General features: G+C 33.3%; 1 protein-coding gene across 1 annotated transcript in view; it reads right to left on the reverse strand.

Annotated features, from left to right (window-relative positions):
• Nucleotides 1-16,225, reverse strand: part of LOC134282246 (uncharacterized) — a 47,029-nt gene extending 30,804 nt beyond the window's left edge. Inside the window, exons 1-4 of the mRNA XM_062764670.1 lie at nucleotides 16,200-16,225; nucleotides 15,440-15,583; nucleotides 15,120-15,273; nucleotides 10,294-10,361 (exon numbers count right to left, since the gene is read on the reverse strand). Coding sequence (XP_062620654.1) covers nucleotides 10,294-10,361; nucleotides 15,120-15,273; nucleotides 15,440-15,583; nucleotides 16,200-16,225 — 392 coding nt within the window. The remainder of the gene's footprint in view (nucleotides 1-10,293; nucleotides 10,362-15,119; nucleotides 15,274-15,439; nucleotides 15,584-16,199) is intronic.
• Nucleotides 16,226-24,079: the final 7,854 nt, after the last annotated feature.

Genomic DNA, 24,079 nt, shown 5'->3' on the forward strand with positions numbered 1-24,079 from the left:
GGAGATTTTTTAAAAACTGATTTTATGTTAATAAAGCTGTTTTATTACCACAGAACTTAAATACTTATGGGAAAAGCAAAGTATAACCCACCCTGTGCTGTATGAAGTTTAGTCCCATCGATGGACAGTCACGTGAATGCATAGTTCGTGTACTGAATGTAGATCGGCAAGTATTTAACACGGGTCACACAGAAATATATTAAAATCGTTTAAAGAATTAACAACATAAATGTACTTAACCGTTATTTATATCACATTTAAAACGACATTGCCAATGACAAAAGACAAGTGCAAAAATGACTTGTTTACTCCTCTTCAAAACTTACTCATTAACAGCAAATTAATTTAACATTTTCATTGCAGAGCATCAGATGTGACTTGTTTCTCTTTGTATTAAGGTAGCTGTCCTGGTGTGTCGGTATTGGTGTGTCATGTTATGTACATCTGTGTTTAAACTTCCATTCATGATGTTCGCTTTAATTAACTTTAATTAATTTACGTTCTAACTATTCAATCTTCATGGTTTGAAACGTTCACTTTGTTTTAAACTCATCTTCAGACATGGTGATCAATAATAACTGTTCTTCCAAATAAATCTTCAGTTGGTCCCGTTGACCGAAGCAGCTCTCCACACCATATACAGCTATAACTCTATAGCCGAACCATTATCGTACATGAACCATATCCCCAATGTTGACATTTGAAAGCTTAATAATGCACATCACACTGCTATTAGTAATTTTACTTTTTTAAAAGTCTTAGTTCCTGAAGAGTTGGTGGTGTGGATATAGACGTAAGTTGTCTTCCCTCATTGCTCCTCATAAGATTATATTAATACCCTTTAATTTGGGTAATCGAATCCTATTATATCCTCCAGATCATCTCCACTGCTTGACCACTTTATAGAAAATAATTTTCGCCTGCAAGTGAAAAATACATTATATACAAGTACAGTAGAATATAAAAAATACTGGGAATTCACACAATGTCATTTGACTGATTCTATCACATTTCTTGCAATCAACAAAAGATAATTTTAATACAAAGGTTACTCAAGAACATGAAAAAAATATAGTGACCTAATCCCACAACATCTAAGGAGCTCAATTTTGATATTTGAGGGACTTTGTAGTAATGTGGATGGTCCAAAACAGCACACACTGACACAGCAAATCTGTCTCCTCTTTAAATTGACCATTAGGGATCCGGGTTAGAATAGGTGCTCAGTACTCCCTTGAAAGTCGTAAAAGGCGACTAAATTGGGGCGGTCATTCGGATGAGACTGTATAAACCGTGGCTCCGTGTCAAAGCAGGTGTGGCACGATCAACATCCCTCCCTGCTCCAAGGCCATAAGTGCCGAGCATAGGCCTAAATTTGCAGCCCTTCACCGGTAATGGTGACGTCTCCACATCTGTGAAATATTCTGGAGAGGGATGTTAAACACTTACAGTATACAAGCAATCAAACAATTATCATTAAATTTTCTTCCCCTTTTATTCCCTTTCATTAACAGGTTTTTTGATTTACATTAGAACTATTCATGTAATCAAAAACTATGAGTATACAGCCCATTACATGTTTTATTACTGAACTTTTTTCCCCATTTACTTTTAATTGATTGTGATTAACCCCTTATCTACAACTTATCAGTTCTAAAGTGTGTCTTCAATACAAAATTGGATTTCCAGAAAGCCAGAAATATCATCTCGTTGGCTCCATTATTATCACAGAATAAACAGTAGAATGTGTCATTTTTTTTCTCAGCTATTACAAGCTTAAGAACCTTTTTTGTGAATAACACTCTTATTTTGGGAAGACTTAGCTATACTTCACAAAAATTGTGAATAAGGGAGGAGATTTGCAGTGAATATTTACAGCAAAAAAAGGTTAAAGGGACTGGGACGCAGATTTGCAAAATCATATTTTCAAATTATTTTTAGATAATAAAATGATTCATATGTTGCTTAAGTATTTAACACGGTCACACAAAAATATATTATAAGATCGTGTAAAGAATAAACAACATAAATGTACATATCCGCTTTTTATATCACATTTTAAATGAGATTGCCAATGACGAGAGACAAGTGCAAAAAAAAATTGTTGACTTGTTAACTCCTCCCCATAACTTTCCATACTAATTAACTACAAATTAATTTAACATTTTCATTGCAGAACATCAGATGTGACTGGTTTCTCCTAGTTTTAAGGTAGCTCTCCAAGTGTGTCGGTATTGGTGTGTCATGTTGTATGTACATCTGTGTTTAAATTTTCATTACTGGTGTTTAATTCACGTTCTAACTTTTTACTCTTCATGGGTTGAAACATTCATTTAGCTCTTACCTCTTCATCAGACATGGTGATCAATAATAACTGTAAGACCAAATAAATCTTCAGTTGGTCCCGTTGTCCGAAGCAGCTCTCCACGCCATATACAGCTATAACTCAATTATCGATCCAGTATTTCTAATGAACCATACCCTCATTTTGACACTCGAAACCTACATTTTGCACAACACTGCCATTAGAAATTTTCCTTTTCTAAGAATTTTTCAGTTCTTGAAAAGTTGGCGGTGTGGGTATGGACGTAAGTTGTCTTCCCTCATTGCTTCTTATAAGATTTTATATCATATTGAGTGATTCTATTACATTGCTTGCAATCAACAAAAAAATACTTAGCAATTTTAATACACAAAAAGTTAGTCAAGAACATGAAAAGATATACTGACCTTATCCCACAACATTTAAGGACCTCAGTCTTGATTTTTGAGGGATTTTGTAGTAATGTTGTTGGTCCAAGACAACACAAAGCAAATCTGTCTCCTCTTTGAATTTTCTTCTTTTTTTTTGTTCCCTTTAATTAACAGATTTTTGATTTACATTGGAACTATTCATGAACTCCAAAACTATAAGTATACATCCTAAAACATGTTTTACATACTGAACTTTTCTTTCCCCAACTATAAGTATACATTCTAAAACATGTTTTACACACTGAGCTTTTCTTTCCCCGTCTGCTTTAAAGGGAATATGATTAACCCTTTATCTACAACTTATCAGTTCTAAAGCATGTTTTCAATACAAGATTGGATTCCCAAAAAGGTTGGAATGTCATCTCTTTGTCTTCATTATTGTCACAGAATAAATAGTGAAATGTATCAATTTTTCTCAGCTATTACAAGCTTTATAACCTTCTTTGTGAAAAACACATTTATTTGGGGAAGGTTAAAGGGACTAGGGCGCAGATTTGCAAAATCAAATTTCCAAATAAATTATAGATAATAAAATGATTCATATGTTGAGGATCTGATTTTAATCAGATTGCAAATTTGTTAAACACATCATTGAGGACATTAGTCCTCGAATAATTCAAGCCATCAAGGACTAATGTCCTCAAAGATGTGTTGAAAGTTGTTACACAATACACAGGTGACCTATAAGGCCCGTGGGCCTTATATTGCGGAATATGATGATTTTGTCGGATACAGATGTCAACAGTATTTCACAAATCATTGAAATAATTAAAAATAAAGTGCTACGCCACAGCATGATACGCCCGTCAAAAAATACAATTACAATGTATCTTAAACAGTTAAAAGTACAGGAAAATCATGTCAACCTTGATTTTTAGATTTCAATGATTTTTACACAACTTAAAAATTTTGTTTATCTATCTCCTGTGGTGTAGGCATTAATTATAACAAATATTGCATCATTCATAGATTTCTATACCTTGCCAAATGCCTATTATATTATAAAATAAGTCTTCACAACTTAATCTACACCTACAATTTTGGAAATAAAAGACTGGCCATCAAATATAAACTGACCAACATCTCTTCTGTCTTATTTCCGAGGAATACAGATTAGACCATGCTCTGAAGAAATGAAAGAGACATGCAACTAGCCTTCCTACATTGAACACATGAAAGTAGTTCTATACTCACACTACGTCATTTACGAATAGTAAAACCGGAACCGCGCGTCCTTTTTCCGAGATGAGAGTTTTTAACTGTATTGGTTTGACTTTTACTTAGCGTTTTAAATATCCGGTATCGATTTTGCTCGAAGTCGGTCGCGTCAACAAACACATATTTGTACAGTTTAAGGATAAATTAATTTAAAAAAAGGCTGGGAACAACTTTCGGATGACAGAAATAATTAGGTAATAAAACGATATTTCTGTGAATGATGCATGTTTGCATGATATGCTGCGTCGAAAACACGGACCATTTACATGTACATGCTACATCAGAACATGACTGTATCAAACTATCGAGGCGACTATTGTCGGCGGCCAAGTTGAAGCTAATAGTGATAATTCGGAAGAAAAGTAATGACTACGATTTCACTTAGAAAATTTATGGATTTTACTAATCAAACATTACAAAATTTACTTTAAATAATAATAATTGCATAAAACACATACCCCCTCCCCCAACCTGCTTACCCACGAACCCCAATGCAAAATTATCTTTTGAATAAATATTTGACAAAAGTTGATTCACTTGCAGCATACTTTGTTACTTTCTGTTACAAAATCATCCAGTTTCTGAGAATCAGTGAATTACTTTCATTTTCATCGTCTCCAATTTAAAGACAAGTGTGTTTTATTTATTTTTTTTTTTCGATTAAAAATTAGATAAATTTTTAGGGAAAATAGGTTTTTAAATGACCGAGATTGTCCTGGGAAGCATATTTTCTCACATTAAATTTTGATACAATAGCCTAACAAAGTGCATCTACCAATGACGAGAGACAAGTGCAAAAAAAAATATTGTTGACTTGTTAACTCCTCCTCAGAACTTTACATACTAATTAACTGCAAATTAATTTAACATTTTCATTGCAGAACATCAGACGTGACTGGTTTCTCCTAGTATTAAGGTAGCTCTCCAAGTGTGTCGGTATTGGTGTGTCATGTTGTATGTACATCTGTGTTTAAATTTTCATTACTGGTGTTTAATTCACGTTCTAACTTTTTACTCTTCATGGGTTGAAACATTCATTTAGCTCTTACCTCTTCATCAGACATGGTGACCAATAATAACTGTAAGACCAAATAAATCTTCAGTTGGTCCCGTTGTCCGAAGCAGCTCTCCACGCCATATACAGCTATAACTCAATTATCGATCCAGTATTTCTAATGAACCATACCCTCATTTTGACACTCGAAACCTACATTTTGCACAACACTGCCATTAGAAATTTTCCTTTTCTAAGAATTTTTCAGTTCTTGAAAAGTTGGCGGTGTGGGTATGGACGTAAGTTGTCTTCCCTCATTGCTTCTTATAAGATTTTATATCATATTGAGTGATTCTATTACATTGCTTGCAATCAACAAAAAAATACTTAGCAATTTTAATACACAAAAAGTTAGTCAAGAACATGAAAAGATATACTGACCTTATCCCACAACATTTAAGGACCTCAGTCTTGATTTTTGAGGGATTTTGTAGTAATGTTGTTGGTCCAAGACAACACAAAGCAAATCTGTCTCCTCTTTGAATTTTCTTCTTTTTTTTTGTTCCCTTTAATTAACAGATTTTTGATTTACATTGGAACTATTCATGAACTCCAAAACTATAAGTATACATCCTAAAACATGTTTTACATACTGAACTTTTCTTTCCCCAACTATAAGTATACATTCTAAAACATGTTTTACACACTGAGCTTTTCTTTCCCCGTCTGCTTTAAAGGGAATATGATTAACCCTTTATCTACAACTTATCAGTTCTAAAGCATGTTTTCAATACAAGATTGGATTCCCAAAAAGGTTGGAATGTCATCTCTTTGTCTTCATTATTGTCACAGAATAAATAGTGAAATGTATCAATTTTTCTCAGCTATTACAAGCTTTATAACCTTCTTTGTGAAAAACACATTTATTTGGGGAAGGTTAAAGGGACTAGGGCGCAGATTTGCAAAATCAAATTTCCAAATAAATTATAGATAATAAAATGATTCATATGTTGAGGATCTGATTTTAATCAGATTGCAAATTTGTTAAACACATCATTGAGGACATTAGTCCTCGAATAATTCAAGCCATCAAGGACTAATGTCCTCAAAGATGTGTTGAAAGTTGTTACACAATACACAGGTGACCTATATGGCCCGTGGGCCTTATATTGCGGAATATGATGATTTTGTCGGATACAGATGTCAACAGTATTTCACAAATCATTGAAATAATTAAAAATAAAGTGCTACGCCACAGCATGATACGCCCGTCAAAAAATACAATTACAATGTATCTTAAACAGTTAAAAGTACAGGAAAATCATGTCAACCTTGATTTTTAGATTTCAATGATTTTTACACAACTTAAAAATTTTGTTTATCTATCTCCTGTGGTGTAGGCATTAATTATAACAAATATTGCATCATTCATAGATTTCTATACCTTGCCAAATGCCTATTATATTATAAAATAAGTCTTCACAACTTAATCTACACCTACAATTTTGGAAATAAAAGACTGGCCATCAAATATAAACTGACCAACATCTCTTCTGTCTTATTTCCGAGGAATACAGATTAGACCATGCTCTGAAGAAATGAAAGAGACATGCAACTAGCCTTCCTACATTGAACACATGAAAGTAGTTCTATACTCACACTACGTCATTTACGAATAGTAAAACCGGAACCGCGCGTCCTTTTTCCGAGATGAGAGTTTTTAACTGTATTGGTTTGACTTTTACTTAGCGTTTTAAATATCCGGTATCGATTTTGCTCGAAGTCGGTCGCGTCAACAAACACATATTTGTACAGTTTAAGGATAAATTAATTTAAAAAAAGGCTGGGAACAACTTTCGGATGACAGAAATAATTAGGTAATAAAACGATATTTCTGTGAATGATGCATGTTTGCATGATATGCTGCGTCGAAAACACGGACCATTTACATGTACATGCTACATCAGAACATGACTGTATCAAACTATCGAGGCGACTATTGTCGGCGGCCAAGTTGAAGCTAATAGTGATAATTCGGAAGAAAAGTAATGACTACGATTTCACTTAGAAAATTTATGGATTTTACTAATCAAACATTACAAAATTTACTTTAAATAATAATAATTGCATAAAACACATACCCCCTCCCCCAACCTGCTTACCCACGAACCCCAATGCAAAATTATCTTTTGAATAAATATTTGACAAAAGTTGATTCACTTGCAGCATACTTTGTTACTTTCTGTTACAAAATCATCCAGTTTCTGAGAATCAGTGAATTACTTTCATTTTCATCGTCTCCAATTTAAAGACAAGTGTGTTTTATTTATTTTTTTTTTCGATTAAAAATTAGATAAATTTTTAGGGAAAATAGGTTTTGGGTGTGTATATTTATTGTTTTAAATAATGTACAAGCTTGTTAATACAAGTATACACTCAAACATTAACAGTATTACAGAAATATGTGGCAATACATTACTTCTGGAAGAAAGAAAATAGGGGGGTACCTTTAGTGTAGAGCTCATACCACGAAAAGTAATGCGTCAACATATAATTTTTTTAAGCTTATTATTTTTCTTAAATATAATTTAGTGAAAATAATGCAAATAAAATAAATGCAAATTTACGAAGTTTGAGTCCATAATTTTTTTTTAAATGACCGAGATTGTCCTGGGAAGCATATTTTCTCACATTAAATTTTGATACAATAGCCTAACAAAGTGCATCTATTTATAATAATTCATGCAAAACAATGATATTTTATTGTTTAATAACATGTGTCTACTCTATTTTGGGTATTAAAGTTGAATATTAAGACTTAAATTAATTTATATACAACAAAATCTAGGATAGGTAAATTTTCAGTATTTTACATTTCGGGGTATATACTCCGATAGGCTATAGCGGAAAAGTGAACATGTTGACATATAATTTTTCTTGTGTCTATCCATTGCTGGGATGTATGTCTATCTTATAAAAGCAGATTTTTAAAGATTGAGCCCATTTAGCGCCGGGTATAGAACTACCTTAATTAATCTTTAACTGGATGCTTGTCTACTCATTACTCCAAAAAGATTATTGGATCTGCGCTATCTACCATAAAACATTTTTAAAAGATATAAAACATCAATGATTTTCTTTTGGATTTAATGTCAGACAGTTAATTGTTAATATGCAATTCATGTGGACATGCAGATTCCACCCTTACCACCATAAAATTAATTTTTAAGTTCATAATATTCTGTAATATCAAAATAGTTAATATGCAATATCAAATTTGTTTTAATTTCTTCTCATCAAATTCATTTATACAGTGCAGGGAACTAATTTTGTTACATAAACCAGCATCAGGATCAGCATAAGTAGGATCAGGATAGAACTAGCATCAGCATCAGCATTAAAAACAAACAGCATTACTTGGATCAGCATCAGCAAGCAAAGGATAGAACTAGCATTGACCAAAGTGAAAACAGATAAAGGAAAGTCATTTAATACAAATTACAAATAAAAATTACCCCAAAAATTAATTTTAATGGCGATGCTGTTTTTGAATTATCCACTTCCGGCAGGAAAATCCTACTTCCGGTAGCATTACTAGCATTGACCTAGTTTCAAACCAGCATCAGGATAAGGATCAAACCAGGATCAGGATAACTAGCATCAAAATCAGCAAGCAAAGGAAGCATCAAAATCAGCAAGCATAGGAAGCACCAAAATCAGCATTGATGCTGTAACAAAATTATTTCCCTGCACTGTATATTTATATAGTGGGTGAGAGTGCATTTCTATATAATAACCATAACTTTCAACCACTATTGAAATACGAGCATTACTGAAATAATTATTTAATAGTGAGTTAGAGAGCATTTCAATATGGTAAACATAGGTTTCAACCACTATTGAAAACTACCAGTATTGAAAGAAAAGTTGCACTGTGTCTGCAACTTTTGAATCATTTTTTTTCAATATATACGGGATTCATTGATCAAAGCACTTTTGAAATCAATAATTTTAACCATATCGAAATCTTCATCTCAAAAATGAACGTAATTGCAATAGTGGTTGCAACCTATATGTGTTACTGAAATGCATCTCAACCACTATTGAAATGATTATATTTACAGTAGAGGTATTTTAATAGTGGTTACTATCTTTGTTAGTTAACGCTATTGAAATGCACTCTCACCCACTATTGAAATAATTATTTCAATACCGGTTATTACCTATGCTTGTTATTGAAAAGCATTCTCAACCAATATTGATATAACTATTTCAATAGTGGTTGTATTTCAATAGTGGTTATTACCAATGTTTGTTATTGAAATGCATTCTCAACCATTATTGATATAATTATCCTAATAGTGGTTGTATTTCAATAGTGTTAATTACATACCGGTATGTTTGTTATTGAAATGCACTTCCAAACACTATTGTTGATATCATTATTTCAAAAGTGGTTGAAACAGTGCAGATTCAATAGAATCTCGTCATGGTAGCGTAATACATCCAGTGTGCAAAATGAGACGCAAAATTATTCAGGACCACACATGTATCCTCTTACAGTATCTTCGCAACATGCGCGATATTCTGAACATTTGTAAACTTCTATCACGGGAAACAAATACGAGTAAGAACTAAGAATCTCCACAGTACCGCCGTCCTAGCAATCTTTCATTATCTTCGTCCACGCACTAAAAGTTTCGCAATCAATTGGTCATTTACATAAAGAATGTAGCAGGTACACATCACATGACCCAGAAGCGGTTTAGTGATGCATTGTCAATGATTTTTTTTGATTGCCTTATATGGGTTAATACGATTGCAGAATTTCGGATGTCATCATCTGATACCCTTTTCACCTCCACTATACATGCAGAAAAAGATAAAATTTGGGGTTTACAAAAATGTATCAAGGACCCCAAATGACCACATTTTTATAAAAGTTGACAGACTATATCGTCTGACTCTTTCACTTTATTACTAAGGATAATACAAATTTAATGACTTGCGGGTGCCCTATAGTAATCACTCTGTCCGTCAGTCTGTCTGTCCGTCTGCCATTCTTTCGTCTACAAATTTTCGGTTTTTTTTCCAATTTACTTTTTTTTTATAGTTGCACAATAAAGTTCAAATTTGGTATGGTAGTTCAATAGGCAGAAATACATATTTTGATGCTAAGTTTGGTTCTCTTTGTCCCCTGGTTTGGAGCTGGGTGGTGGGGTAGATTCCTTAACTTTATATAAATAAGCATCGGCAAAGAGAGATAACTGCTGAAGATGTTCCCTTTGTAAACTGAATGCTGCTATGAGTCCCTTGGGATGAATTACCTTTCCTCCTGAAGAAAATCCAGAGCATTATCTTTATCTGCCAGGTTGAGATGAATTTCCACCTCTGTCTGCAAATGAAATTTGTTTTGAAGTTAAGTCAATTTGGAATGCTATGAAAACTCTGAAATGTGGGTTTAAATATTAATGTTTATAATTTATTTTTGTTTAATAGTTATGATTTCATTGAATTCTAAACAAGAAAAAGATGGAAGTAGATTCTTTGATTTACTTTTTTCTCTTTGTGTTAATTCAAGAATATTATTAATGTTTTAGGATAGTTGTACAAAAACCCCATTCTATCATTAATACTTAAAAAGTTCTTATTGTAACTTTTGAAGAAAATGATGAGAGAGGTACAATTAATCCCTTAGGATTAGTTATCTAGCCTGCTGCGGACAATTTAGTAGACTTTTCTTTATCTGTCACTTTAAGATTAATGAAAAAATTTGTCTGCAAGTGCTGTTTGTTTGAAGTTAAGGTCAAGCCTTCATAATATTTGCATTTTTTGAAGGCTGGCATTTTATATAACACAAGCTTCATTATTGTTTAAATATACATTCAGTGTTAAGTTGTTCTTTACTGCCTAATGTAAATACAAGGATATTATTCTCAGGTTTTTGAATATTCAGGAATAATCTTGACATTTGAAGAATACAGTTGCTGTTGCTTATTCTTCGTACATTTTTTAATCATACAGTACAATGTAAGCTGCACCCTATTAATTCTACCCCATGGCGGGGCCCTTGCTGACTGGTCAGTTTTCTAGTTAAAAATACTTCAAAAAAAATTATTTGCATTAAATTCATATTGAAATATAAATCATAGGCGTGGGAACAAGGGAAGGGGGTGGGTAGCCTCCCTTTCTATATACTTCCGACGTCGATGTTAATCAGTTCCCAATTTAATTAATGATAAAAAACATAATTAGTATTTAAAAGTACAAACGGATTTACCGATTTTCCCCCAATTTTTTTTTACACTAAAATAAGTTTAAATATGTTTTAAAAAACACATATACTTCATGACTACAGGAATGTATGGTATGGCTTTTATCTTCTTTATAAGAAAATAGTTCTAATCAGGTGTTTTAACATTAATGTGTTTTTTTTTTGCTTTATAGTTTTTTGCAATATCACGATTGAAAATTATCTTTCCTTTTCATTGAAATGCACGTTATACTCATATAAAATTTACATTTATATGTAAAATATACATTATATAAAAAAATGTTATTAAAAAAACAACAACTGCAGTGATTGGGAAGGGCTTGCGCCACGCGCCATAGTCGCATTGAAGTGAAAAATGGCGCATTAAATCAATCAATCATGGCGCCAAGGTGCGCATTCAATTTTTAGCGATGTTTTTGAAAATATTTTGTGTACGACTTTCTTTCTTGTTTTACTTTCGTTTTAACTGCAGTCAATTTAAAACAACAAATTTCATTGGTTGAAACCTGTCAAAAAGTACTTCCGGTTAAACGAAGCACTTACTTGAGGTACAATACTTCATTCATTTGTATGGCACGGCTGTTCCCTTTCCAAAACTGTCGTAATTTTAACAAAAATACGGGTCAGTTATATTCTAAGAAAGTTCCTTTAAATTTACTGCATTTCATGCATTAAAAATCGGATTCGGTTAATTAAAAACGTGTTTTCTCTCGTATTTCATATTTGTTTGTCACTTTGTTATTTCTTGAAATGGCCCTTCAGATTATATTGATGGCCCATTCATTTTCGAAATGGCCCATCAAAAATGTTGACAGTTGCGCCATAGTCCCATTGACCATTTTGGCCTTCCCAATCACTGCAACTGATATATATCTTTAAAAATGAATCTATGTTTCAAAACCGATATTTCCACAACCGATGTTTCTACAGAGACCGATTTGTTTTTCATATGGGTGGTTCATACATTGTAAAAGACTTCTTATTCGCTGGTATATATTTGTAAGTTACTCCAATAAAAAAGTTCGTAATTTTGGATGGAAATTTAACAATTGATGGTAAATAAAACTATACAGTCTATCTCTGTCAACTTTCTTTAAAAAAGATAAAGTGTACAAATACTCTTCCAATCATGAATTAAAGAACGTAAAAAGAGGAGGAGTTACTATGACATGAAGTATATTTAACCAAATTATATACTAAGTTCTCCCTCTACTACAACACTTTTTTTTCTGCTGACACAACTCCGTGTTCGAAGATTAGAAACGTAAAAGAAAATGGAATTCACGCTAAGGTACATTTAAAAAATTAAAAGATAGTATCTTTATATACTTAGTATAATTCAAACTTTAAAGCCTCTTTAAGTGTAAATTTTTAACTTGTCTAAAACTGTGTGCTTCTACATGGATAACAAAAAAAATCAACTTATTTTCCTCTTTTTTCAGGACCACAAATAACTTATTGGACGACGAAGAGATTAGAGTGACATTAATTATCAGGTATATAAAACCAGAGGTCATTTATTGATAACATAGCTTTTACTGTAAAGCGTTTTAAGAATACAGTGTTATAAATTCAATCATAATTATTATAATTACCAATACAAGTACTACAAATGACCATCTTTTAAAGAAACACATATGAACAGGTACTAAAAAACAAGTTGAGGACTGATTTAAGTCTTAATAGTTCAAATCATTTACAAAGTTTTATCATCTGTAGACCATGTAAATTCAATTTAGTGAACATAAAACAACTCAAGGAATTCAAGAGGAAGAAGAAAAGAAAGAACAATATAAAAATAAAGAAGATGACCGTGCTAGTACTAGCACTACCCAAGACGTTGAAGAGGTCATTCAAGAAGAAACTGTGCAAGAAGAAGGAACAGAATAGGATGAAATCAAAGATGACCGCGACAGTACTACACAAGATGATGAAGATATGAAGATAGAAACCTATGGACATTGATGAGGACGAGCTTATACATTAAAGAGCTTATCAGTATTACACAAATAGTTGTAAAATGTTTTTTTTAAGCGCATGAATTGCACAATTAGAAAACAGTAATGGAGATAAAAAATTGTGGAATAGAATAAAAACAGAAAATGGTACCTATAAAACTGACATTGATTCAATCATCGAAGAGCAAATTAATTTTAAAGGGATAGTGAAAGTGTGGAATCATTATTAGCGGAAGTACAATATAAATTAGACGATTGTGATGTAATCATGCTCGATAGTGCTATAAGCGATCAAGAAATATATCTAGCAGTGGTGTCATTAAAGCCAAATAAATCTCCCGGTGAAGATGGGATTTTATCAACTTTTTCTGGGATATAATTAAAAATGAATTTTCAAAAGTTATAAAACACATTTTTCATAGGGCCACACTTTGTGACTCGCCAACAAAAGGAGTCATTTCATTAATACATAAAGGGAATGAAAGAAAAGATATAAAAAAAAATCGGAGACCTTTAACAATGCTGAACAATGATTATAAAATTATAGCTTAAATACTCGCCGAGAGATTAAAAAAAGTTCTACCGAAATTAATTCACCCAGACCAAAAAGGATTTGTTAGGCAGAAACATAAGTGATGCAAATAGACTGATTCAAGATATTATTGATTATGCTGATGATGAAGATTTAGAAGGAGCAATTATATTTCAAGATCAACAAAAAGCGTTCGATAGAATTGAATGGGGTTGGGTAGAAGCAACATTAAAAAGATTTAACTTTGGTAAAAAATATTGCGATTGGATAAAAATGCTTCTTATTAAATCAAAAACATGCATTAAAACTAACTGATTTGTAGCTCAATACTTTCCAATCTCAAGATCGGCAAGACAAGGTTGCCCTATTGCTCCATTGCTATCTGTTCTTCAAATAGAGCCTATGGCCTGTGATATTTGACAAAATCCGCAGATAAAAGGTATTTTAATTCCTAACAAAGATAAAAACAATAGAATGTAAAATAAATATGTTCGCAGACGATACACAACTTTTTAATAAGGACGAAGAATCTATAATACATTCCTTCAATGTGATAGAAATATATGAAAAAGCCTCTTGGGCAAAATTCAATTTCTCGAAAACAAAGGGCCTGTTTATAGGCAAATCCAAAGGTAAAACACCAAAATTTAAAAAGATACAGTGGATAAAAGCTAATATAAAAACGTTGGGGTAAATCATGGATTTGGTATTGATAGTAACGCAATATGGTTGGAAAAAATAAAGAACAGCTTGCATGTCTGGAAAACTAGGAACCTTACATTTAAGGGAAAACTTTGATAATAAAAAATTTGATAATTCCAATTATTGACTATGAAATTCTGTGTATCGGTTTTTGATTTCGATTAATGGTGTTGCCGTTGTTACTAAAAATAGAAATTGCTGTGAAATTCTTTCAAAATGCTGCTCCTCCTACAGTTTTGGTCTGATTTCAATATAACTTGGCACACAAGTAGAATACACTAAGATACATAAATCTGTGTATCGGTTTTTATTTTCGATGAACGGTGTTGCCGTGGTTACTAAAAATAGAAATTTCTGTGAAATTCCTTCAAAATGCTACTCCTCGTACAGTTTTGTCTGATTTCAATATAACTTGGCACACAAGTAGACCACACTAAGATACATAATTCTGTGTATCGGTTTTTGATTTCGATGAACGGTGTTGCCGTGGTTACTAAAAATAGAAATTTCTGTGAAATTCTTTCAAAATGCTACTTCTCCTACAGTTTTGGTTTGATTTCAGTATAACTTGGCACACAAGTAGAATACACTATGATACATAATTCTGTGTATCGGTTTTTGATTTCGATGAACGGTGTTGCCGTGGTTACTAAAAATAGAAATATCTGTCAGGATAGAATTCTCCACATTTTCAAACGATCCCTCGCCCGTTTCTTCATCAACAACAACAACTGGTGGCCAGTTTTCATCAGCTGGAGGGGAGTACGTGGGTGTTGAGGACGGCGGGACGACGGGGGTTGATGGTTCTAATGTAATGAATGTCTTGCTTTCATTTGATGCACTGAAAAATATTTGAGAAAACAAACATACACTTTTGTTGATCTTAAAACATCAATTGTAGCTTAATCATTTAGGAATAATCGATAAATTATATATATAATATATCTCCTAGCAAGACTAAGTCTAAGTGTGGTAAGAACGATAACTCTAATTGTAAAAGTTCGTACCTTTCAAAAGTGTTTGCATCGACAGGTTTGATTGTGACCGTTCTTTGAGGAGAAGGGGGGGAATCTTCATTTTCAAGATCTTTTCCCATCTGTACCCATAGAGCCTCAAACTCTTCGAAAGAGTTGGCGGAGTTTGTAAGATCTCTGAAATAAAATAAAACAGAATGACTAAAAATGTAATGAGAGGTAAATGGACACATCTTAGTGATTGAAATGATCATAAATAACCATAGTTCAGTAACGACAATAGTGAAGTACACCAAATTTACAGGAATTGTACATAATTAGAAGCTGGCCCTCTTGCACTCGGGACTTTCGTGAAGAGTTATCTACTTTTGATAAAATTGAGAAAAATCTTATTTTCTGAAAATTTACATCGTAAAAGATTAATTTTAATTAATTTTAATTAATATCCTGATAGAGAGGAAGTATATGTAACTTTCTACCAGGAGATTTATTTGAAAAAATATAATTTCATCTAAAGATATCAGAATTAAATGCACTCTACCCATAAATTTCAATGTTAAATCAAAAGGTGAGATGCTTCGAGTATAAATCAAAATTCTGAAAATTTCTATGGTGGATAATTTTCATTTGATAAGCCCTTCAAATTGATATCAGGTTCACCAAAAAAATACTACTAACAATATTGGTCATTATACATCGGATATCTGAAGTTGGTCCACAGCGATCTTTTTAAAAGTTAAAATTGAGAATTGTTATCAATTAACAACATTAGATTAAGATCTGATCTACTTACAGAAAGTTGAAAATTTCGTCTGCCATATTTTTCTCTCACTATTACTGCTATCTTTCTTCTTTTTCTTTGGTGAAAGGTACCGTGAAAGATTACTCCTCCCATATTTATACCCATAGGGAGGAAGTAAGTAGACTGAAAAGTTATACAAGAGAAATGGTATATAGTCTTTTAGGGTGTTTGTCATGGTTACATTGCTATTTTTTTTTAAGTTTGGATATGAGGAACAGTAATTAATTTGATGCATTAATTAGCTCATCATCTGTCGTACTTAATCTCTTCAAATGAAAGCGGGCAATTCTAATCATTTTAAAAATTCCGCTTTTTCACGATACACCTGCGCACAAAGGTAGTGTAGCGTGTTCTGACATGACCTAGTATTTCAATAAGTGCAAACGTCATGGCTTTTATCTGTGTATGTCACGACCCTTTTAATATATCCATTTGAAGTTTTTAAAACGTCAATTGAATAATTAGCTGTTAATCATACATAGTTAGATGATAATTACCTTTCATCATAATCTCTTTTAATGGAAGCACGCAATTCTAAATAATTTTTAAAAATTCCGCTTTATCACGATACACCTGCGCAAAGGTAGTGTAGCGTGTCCTGACATGACCTAGTATCAGTACAAGCATTGTTACTTTTATTTCCGTATGTAGATACACAAGAATATATATATATATTAAAAAAAAAGAGAGAGAGAGAGAGAAATGAGATATTTAGTACGTTTTACTTTAGATTCAACTGACACAATACTGATGTGTTATCTTATCTTCTATATTCTTCTATATTTTTAAATTTAAAGAAAGAGAGAGAGAGAGAGTACTGCTGTTACACGGTCTAAATGTATGAGTGACATGCAGTTTATGAAGTTTGAAATCATGTATTCCTCCTGCACTGATCGACCCATCATATTAAATGTCAGTATAATTATCCCAACACACTAGAACTATTGTTTTTCATTCCCGCATTAGCCTTTACCCTATTAGTTTATCCCTTACAATCAGCTGACTGATGACGGGTGAAAAGTCCGTGCAAAAGTCGCGCCATTCCAATGAACGGAAAGATGAAGACGTGTTTTGTGATGTGTTTAATTTTTGACTGGTATACAATTGTTTGTGTGCAAATTAGATGTCATAGATGTCCAAACTACCTTGGAGTTGTAGATTGTACGCAAACGCGATGGAACTGTTATAGTATTTTTCTTGGTGCGCAACTTAACATTCGCGAAATTCGAGTCTCCGAGTGCACAGTCAACATAAATCTAGTGGGGAACAGAAAGCTACCCTTTCCAGTCGTGCGAAATAGAGATGGAGATACTTGCCCCGATGTATTCAGTAAGTACATATGTAAATGAGAAGATTTGTGGGTATCAAAGTCAAGTCAAGTTGTCTAGTAAATTTTATGTAAAATCGGTACAATATACATATAACCTATATTGACCGCTTAGTTTATCATTTATACAAAAATTTTGTTGTTTGTCCTATATATGTTCTTGTGGTATTTGTGTTGGTATATAGTGACCGGTTCATTGAAATTACCGTGAAAAAAAAGGTTATCACGTGATATTTTCATAAACCAATCACATCACTGTGTCTTTTACTATGGAATGTCGGTTCATTATTATGAATCCTGATGAGTTCCGAAAGACAAATCAACTTGGCAGAAAATATCTGAAACGTTCAGTCGATTGGTTGATTTCAGCCTTTTTTTGCATAAAAACTCCCTTTAATTCTGCATCCGGAATAGGGGGATTTCAGTTCTTAGCAAAATTTTCAGCCTTTTTAAGTGATAGGCCTAATACACCTCTGAATCTAAATGAGAAAAGTAGATGCAATGTAGGATATTTGGATCCGCACCTTAGAAGTGCCAAATTAAGATCGGGTTCGTGTCCCAACGAGAGGTATTACGTCACAGTAAGTTGTGTATTAGATTGGACGGAATAGATTTTACCTAGCTCTGTTTAAGATGGTCGTTTTTATACGCTTGACAAAGGCCAAGTGGTTGAAAATTTTAGCGCAATAGAGTGTGTTTTATATTTTAATGACATACTTCCCTTTGGAGGACTATTGATTGAATTGGTATTCCAAATAATTAATGTACCTTTTAGAGAGTCTATCGAGACAAGTCCAAGTTGGAGTTCAACAGACTCTACCACAAAACCAGCGAGGGTCCTAAGCAACAAGACTTCCGGTGAGAAATTTGCCGAACTCGAAGTTAAATTTGAAATTTTCAGTAATCAAAGTAAAAACAGCAGTGTACCGCACATTAAAATAAAATTGAATTATTGATTACTAAATTAGTAGTCATCATTTCGTAAATTCTATGGTCGATACAATGACCTTGTCAGCAAATACAATTTATCATTGAATGAAATGCTGACTGACGTTTTTCATACCAATTGTTAGTCCATTATTTATACACTGAATTGACCACGGATTTTTCCGTTATTTCCTGATTATGACAACGAGCACACGGCGGGTGTGACCGGTCGGCAGGGGATGCTCACTCCTCCATGGCACCTGATCCCACCTCTGATGTTTCGGAGGTCCGTGTTTGCTCTGCTCTTATTTTGTATATTTGTTTAATGGACGTTGAGATTGAATACTGTTCGTTATTTCCATATCCTTCTTTTAACCACCGAACATGTATCTCTGCTGGTGGACAATTTGTCCCCGAGGATACTTGTCGTTCGGTACTTATTCATGCATGAGTACACATAATAACGAAATGATACTGGCAGGCGCGTCGCCCAGTATAAAAAGGCGTCACTCCTTTGAGTCTATAAGGGACACAGACTCAAGGAGTTCTTTTGGTGCCCCTCGGATTATCCTCAGGGATATTAAACATATGTCATATGTACAGTCTTCAGATTCCCAGTTTTGGTATAAAACCAATACATCATATACCAAATTGAAAGAGTGTAAAGTTTCTATTACAAATATATTGGATGATTCCTTTTCCGATCCAATGTCTTCGGTTTCAAAATGTTCTGTGCGAAACTGTAAAACCTGTGACATTTTGATAACTGACACTTCTTTCACCAGTAATCTTACTGGACAGAGCTTCTATACCAAAACTTGGGAAAATCTGAACTGCAAATCTTCTAATGTTGTCTATGGAATAGAATGTAATCTGTGTGGACTTATTTATGTCGGTGAAACCAAGGGATCGCTTAACAAAAGAATATCAGGTCATCGATTTCAAATAAATCATGGTGGTCAGCAGCTTTTATATAAACATTTTAATTCACCTGATCATTCTATTTTATCAATGAAAGTTAGAATTCTGGAAAAGATTTATCACCACACAAATAGTCCGTCGTTGAGTACACCTTTCCGTAGACAACGTGAAGAATTTTGGATTAGGAAACTAGGGACAGCCTTTCCCTATGGATGTAATGACAATGTCGATAGTGTTGGAAATCTTACAAGCCCGCAGTGTAATAATGTAAATGTGATGGGACTTTTTAACAATACTCAGAGACGTAAGCGTAGTCATGGACATCGTTCGTACAATAAACCTGCAATACACGACGTCTCTTTTGATTCATTACTACCTTATGTAAATCAACAGTTAGGTCTACATCATTTTCGAACCAAACTTTACTCTGTCCCTTTGAAACTTTTAAATAGTCCTCTTGAAAAGACCAAGGAACATCCAAATTTAGATTCCTCGACACCTGAATATAGGCTCGGTTCTGTGATTATGGATATTGCACATCATAGGCTTTTTAAGCCCGCACGTTTCACGGAAGAAAATGCAGCTAAAACAATCCGTCTTTTCCTTAAACTTCAATATGCCAATAAAGGAATTGACGCGGTTAATATAAGTAATATTCTTAATCACAAAAGGGTCCAGTCTTGTATTCCACCATATTTCAAGTTAAAGACTACGCCTTGTATTTCCTACAAATATACATCGACCATTGCTTCCAAACTTTTCAATTACAAAAACACTTTACATGGTCTGGATATCGACTATCTGAAAAATAATCCCCTTTCGTGTTCATGTTCTTCTTCGCCCTATAACTATAGTCCTGCTGGACACGTTATTACAGGTGACGTAAAAATAGTTCGTAATGAGGACCTTAGATCACTTGTTTTAAAAGGTCCTAAATATAGGGAACCCCGATCCTTCAACTGGCGTCGGAATTTCATAAATATTATGGATTCTATTGAAAATTACGCCAGACGATGGGCTAGATATGAAAAAGAAGACATTGACACCTTGTCAGAATGGATTAAATGTATCAGATCCATGTTAAAGTCACGTATTAAAAGATTGAGGGGCAAAATGAAAACCATCTATCCTTCTGTGTTCAATAAACCAGAAGTGAAAAAAGAATTAGATAGATTACACGATCAGTACGTACTGGTTCCTGCCGACAAAGCAGGTAACAACATTGTCTTCGTTTGTAAGGCTCATTATATAAATTGCATTCTAGAAGAACTTGGATTTAATTCTACAAGTGGTAATCCTACTTATACATATACTTCTCTTTCTAAGGAAGACATTCTTCAAAATCACTGTCAGTTTTGAATACTTTTAATATTCCACAGAGCCAAAATGAATTTGAACTACCTTATATATATTGGATTCCGAAACTTCATAAGAATCCTTACAAACAAAGATACATTGCAGGTTCCAGTAAATGTTCAACCAAGCCTCTTTCGTTACTTCTCACTAAAATATTGACAGTAGTGAAGGAAAAACTTCAAGAGTACTGTACAACTATATATTCAAGAAGTTGTGTAAATCAGATGTGGATGCTTAAAAATTCTAAAGAACTTTTGGACAATTTGAAACTACAAGACTTTAAAAAAATTAACAGCATAAAAACTTACGACTTTTCAACTTTATACACAACAATTCCCCACGACAAATTAAAATCCAGGCTTTTTGATATCATTGACAGCTGCTTCTTCAACAAAAATGGAATGCGTAAGTTTGCTTACCTCGTAATTGGTCATTTGAAAATTTTTTTGTTAAAACAGATTCTGAATGCACACATACGTACTCTGAAGTTGACGTCAAGAAGATGCTTGAGTTTCTGATTGACAATATCTATGTGGTTTTTGGAGACCAGGTATTCCAACAATCTATTGGAATTCCCATGGGTACAAATTGCGCTCCGTTATTAGCAGACTTATTTTTATATTCATATGAAGCAGAATTTATGCAAAATCTTTTACGTGAAAAGAAGAAAACACTTGCTGTGGCCTTCAACTCGACATTTAGATATATCGACGACGTATTGTCAATTAATAATGATAATTTCCATTCCTACGTCGACACGATATATCCTGGTGAGCTTGAGATAAAAGATACCACAGAGTCCGACACTTCTGCTTCATACTTGGATATTTTACTTGAAAAAGACACTAATGGTAATCTAACAACCAAGCTATATGATAAACGTGATGACTTTAACTTTTCTATCGTCAACTTCCCTTACTTGAGCAGCAATATACCTTCATCACCTGCATACGGAGTATTTATATCTCAGTTGATTCGATACGCAAGAGCATGCTCTACGTATGAACAATTTCTTAAACGAGGTAAATTATTGACAAGCAAGTTGATGAAACAAGAATATCAACAGTCTCGTTTAAAGTCATCATTTCGTAAATTCTATGGTCGATACAATGACCTTGTCAGCAAATACAATTTATCATTGAATGAAATGCTGACTGACGTTTTTCATACCAATTGTTAGTCCATTATTTATACACTGAATTGACCACGGATTTTTTCCGTTATTTCCTGATTATGACAACGAGCACACGGCGGGTGTGACCGGTCGGCAGGGGATGCTCACTCCTCCATGGCACCTGATCCCACCTCTGATGTTTCGGAGGTCCGTGTTTGCTCTGCTCTTATTTTGTATATTTGTTTAATGGACGTTGAGATTGAATACTGTTCGTTATTTCCATATCCTTCCCAATTGTTTAATGACTCCATCTTAATATTGTAGGTATGACACGAACAACAATATACCAAGTAAGAACAGAGACCACCACGGAAGCAACAGAGACCACCACGAAAGCAACAGAGACCACCACGAAAGCAACAGAGACCACCATGAAAGCAACATGGCTGGCGCTCAGCAAGAAAATTTGTTATAAGTTAAACATCCTTCTAGTAGAAAAAAAAGATAAAGCTCACTATGAAACTTTTGTTACTTTTGTAGATTGCTTCTAACCTCATTTACCCTTTTAAATTTTCTGTAAAATTAAAATTAAAGAGTAGCACTGTATATATTAGTTAATTATATTCTTTGAATTTTTTTTTAATGAAAAATGGTAAAATTTAGTTGTTAATTACCAGTAATTTTTTGTTACATCAAAAAATTAAATGTAAAAGTTTTTACTCATGGATATCCACAACACCTGAATTGTTGCAACTAATTTTTGTGTACTGAAACTTTTATTGGTAGATGTTAGTGAAGATGGGACATCAATGACAGTGAATCCCAAACAGCAGACATCAATGACAGCGAATCCCAAACAGCAGATATGTATGACAGTGAATGCCAAACTGCAGAGTGACACATAGGGGGAGGAAAAAGATGCATATTATGGTAAATTTGGTTTGTATATGAATATCATCATGTTGACATGTGTATTAAATTTTATGTTTCTACTGTTATTTAATGTTAAAAAAATGAGGAAAATATGTCCGAGGTGTAAAATGATTAGTAATAACAAACAAACAAGTGTTCTTGGTAATCATTTATTCAGAAAGAATCAAATTGTTAAGAAAAAAAATAGTTTGCCATCAAAGTATGAGCTGGCACATGTTGGACATTATTCTGAATCGGATGATGATTATGATGACATAGAATTTGATATTCATTATGTTTCTGATAACTGAAGAGCAGTATACAAAATTCTTGGTAGTTCTCATGATCAGGTAAAAAAAATATATGTTTCCAAGGACCTCAGATTTTAATTTAATAAAAATGTGTACATATTTTTATAAGTTTTGCTATTCTCGAAAGATAATTGTTTTCTTTCATAAAGGATGTTCAATCTAATTAAAAAATTTTATTAGGATTCCTAGCTTGGGGAATCACAGCTACAGTCTTCTTGAAGCTGTCGATTATCATCATCATCAAGATAAGAATTCATTATACCACCAATCCTCAATCGCAAGATGAACCAATAGAATCCAACATCCCTAACCAAGTCCAATCACCACCTCAGCCAACTGCACCACCCCTGCCAACAACACCACCCCAGCCAACAACACCACCCCAGCCAAAGATTGTCACGCCTGAAACAGCAAGTGGTGAAAGTTTCCACACGCCTCAATCGTTGAAACCCCTAATTAGACCGTCTCCTGTTAGTGCCCACACAAGGTCTAAAATGCAAAAAAAAAGTTAGTGTTTGAGTCAAGGGTTTAAGCTATTAGAGTTTGAGTCAAAGGTTTAGGCCATTAGAGTGAAAAGAAACCACATGAGATATGCATGATGACACTGTAGTAACAAGACATTGATGTCTTGAATTTATAGTTTGTATGATATGTATGTTTTTTTCCCTTACTTTTCTGTGTTTCATTTGTGGACGAGAGGAAAAAATGATAATTTTTTTCCAAAATGTTAGAATTGTTTTTGTGATTTATGATACTGATTCTTTTTTCAAGAAAGGAAAAGGAACAATAGATAGAATTTTACACATATGTTTTTTTTTATTAGTTTTATGATAAAAACTGAAATAACATTTTAATCTATGTATTAGAATTAACACTTCGTGTTTTATTATGTGTAATTTTACACTGATTTTATACATACTGTGCAAGGTTACGAGAGAGAGATTTTTGAAAATTATTCTATGTTTGGTTGATTGGAAGGTGGATTTTTTCTTTGCAGACAGGA

The sequence above is a fragment of the Saccostrea cucullata genome, unplaced genomic scaffold, assembly GCF_032062105.1.
Source record: "Saccostrea cucullata isolate Sc308-1 unplaced genomic scaffold, CSIRO_AGI_Scuc_v1 ctg1219, whole genome shotgun sequence".
Taxonomy (NCBI): Eukaryota; Metazoa; Mollusca; class Bivalvia; order Ostreida; family Ostreidae; genus Saccostrea; species Saccostrea cuccullata.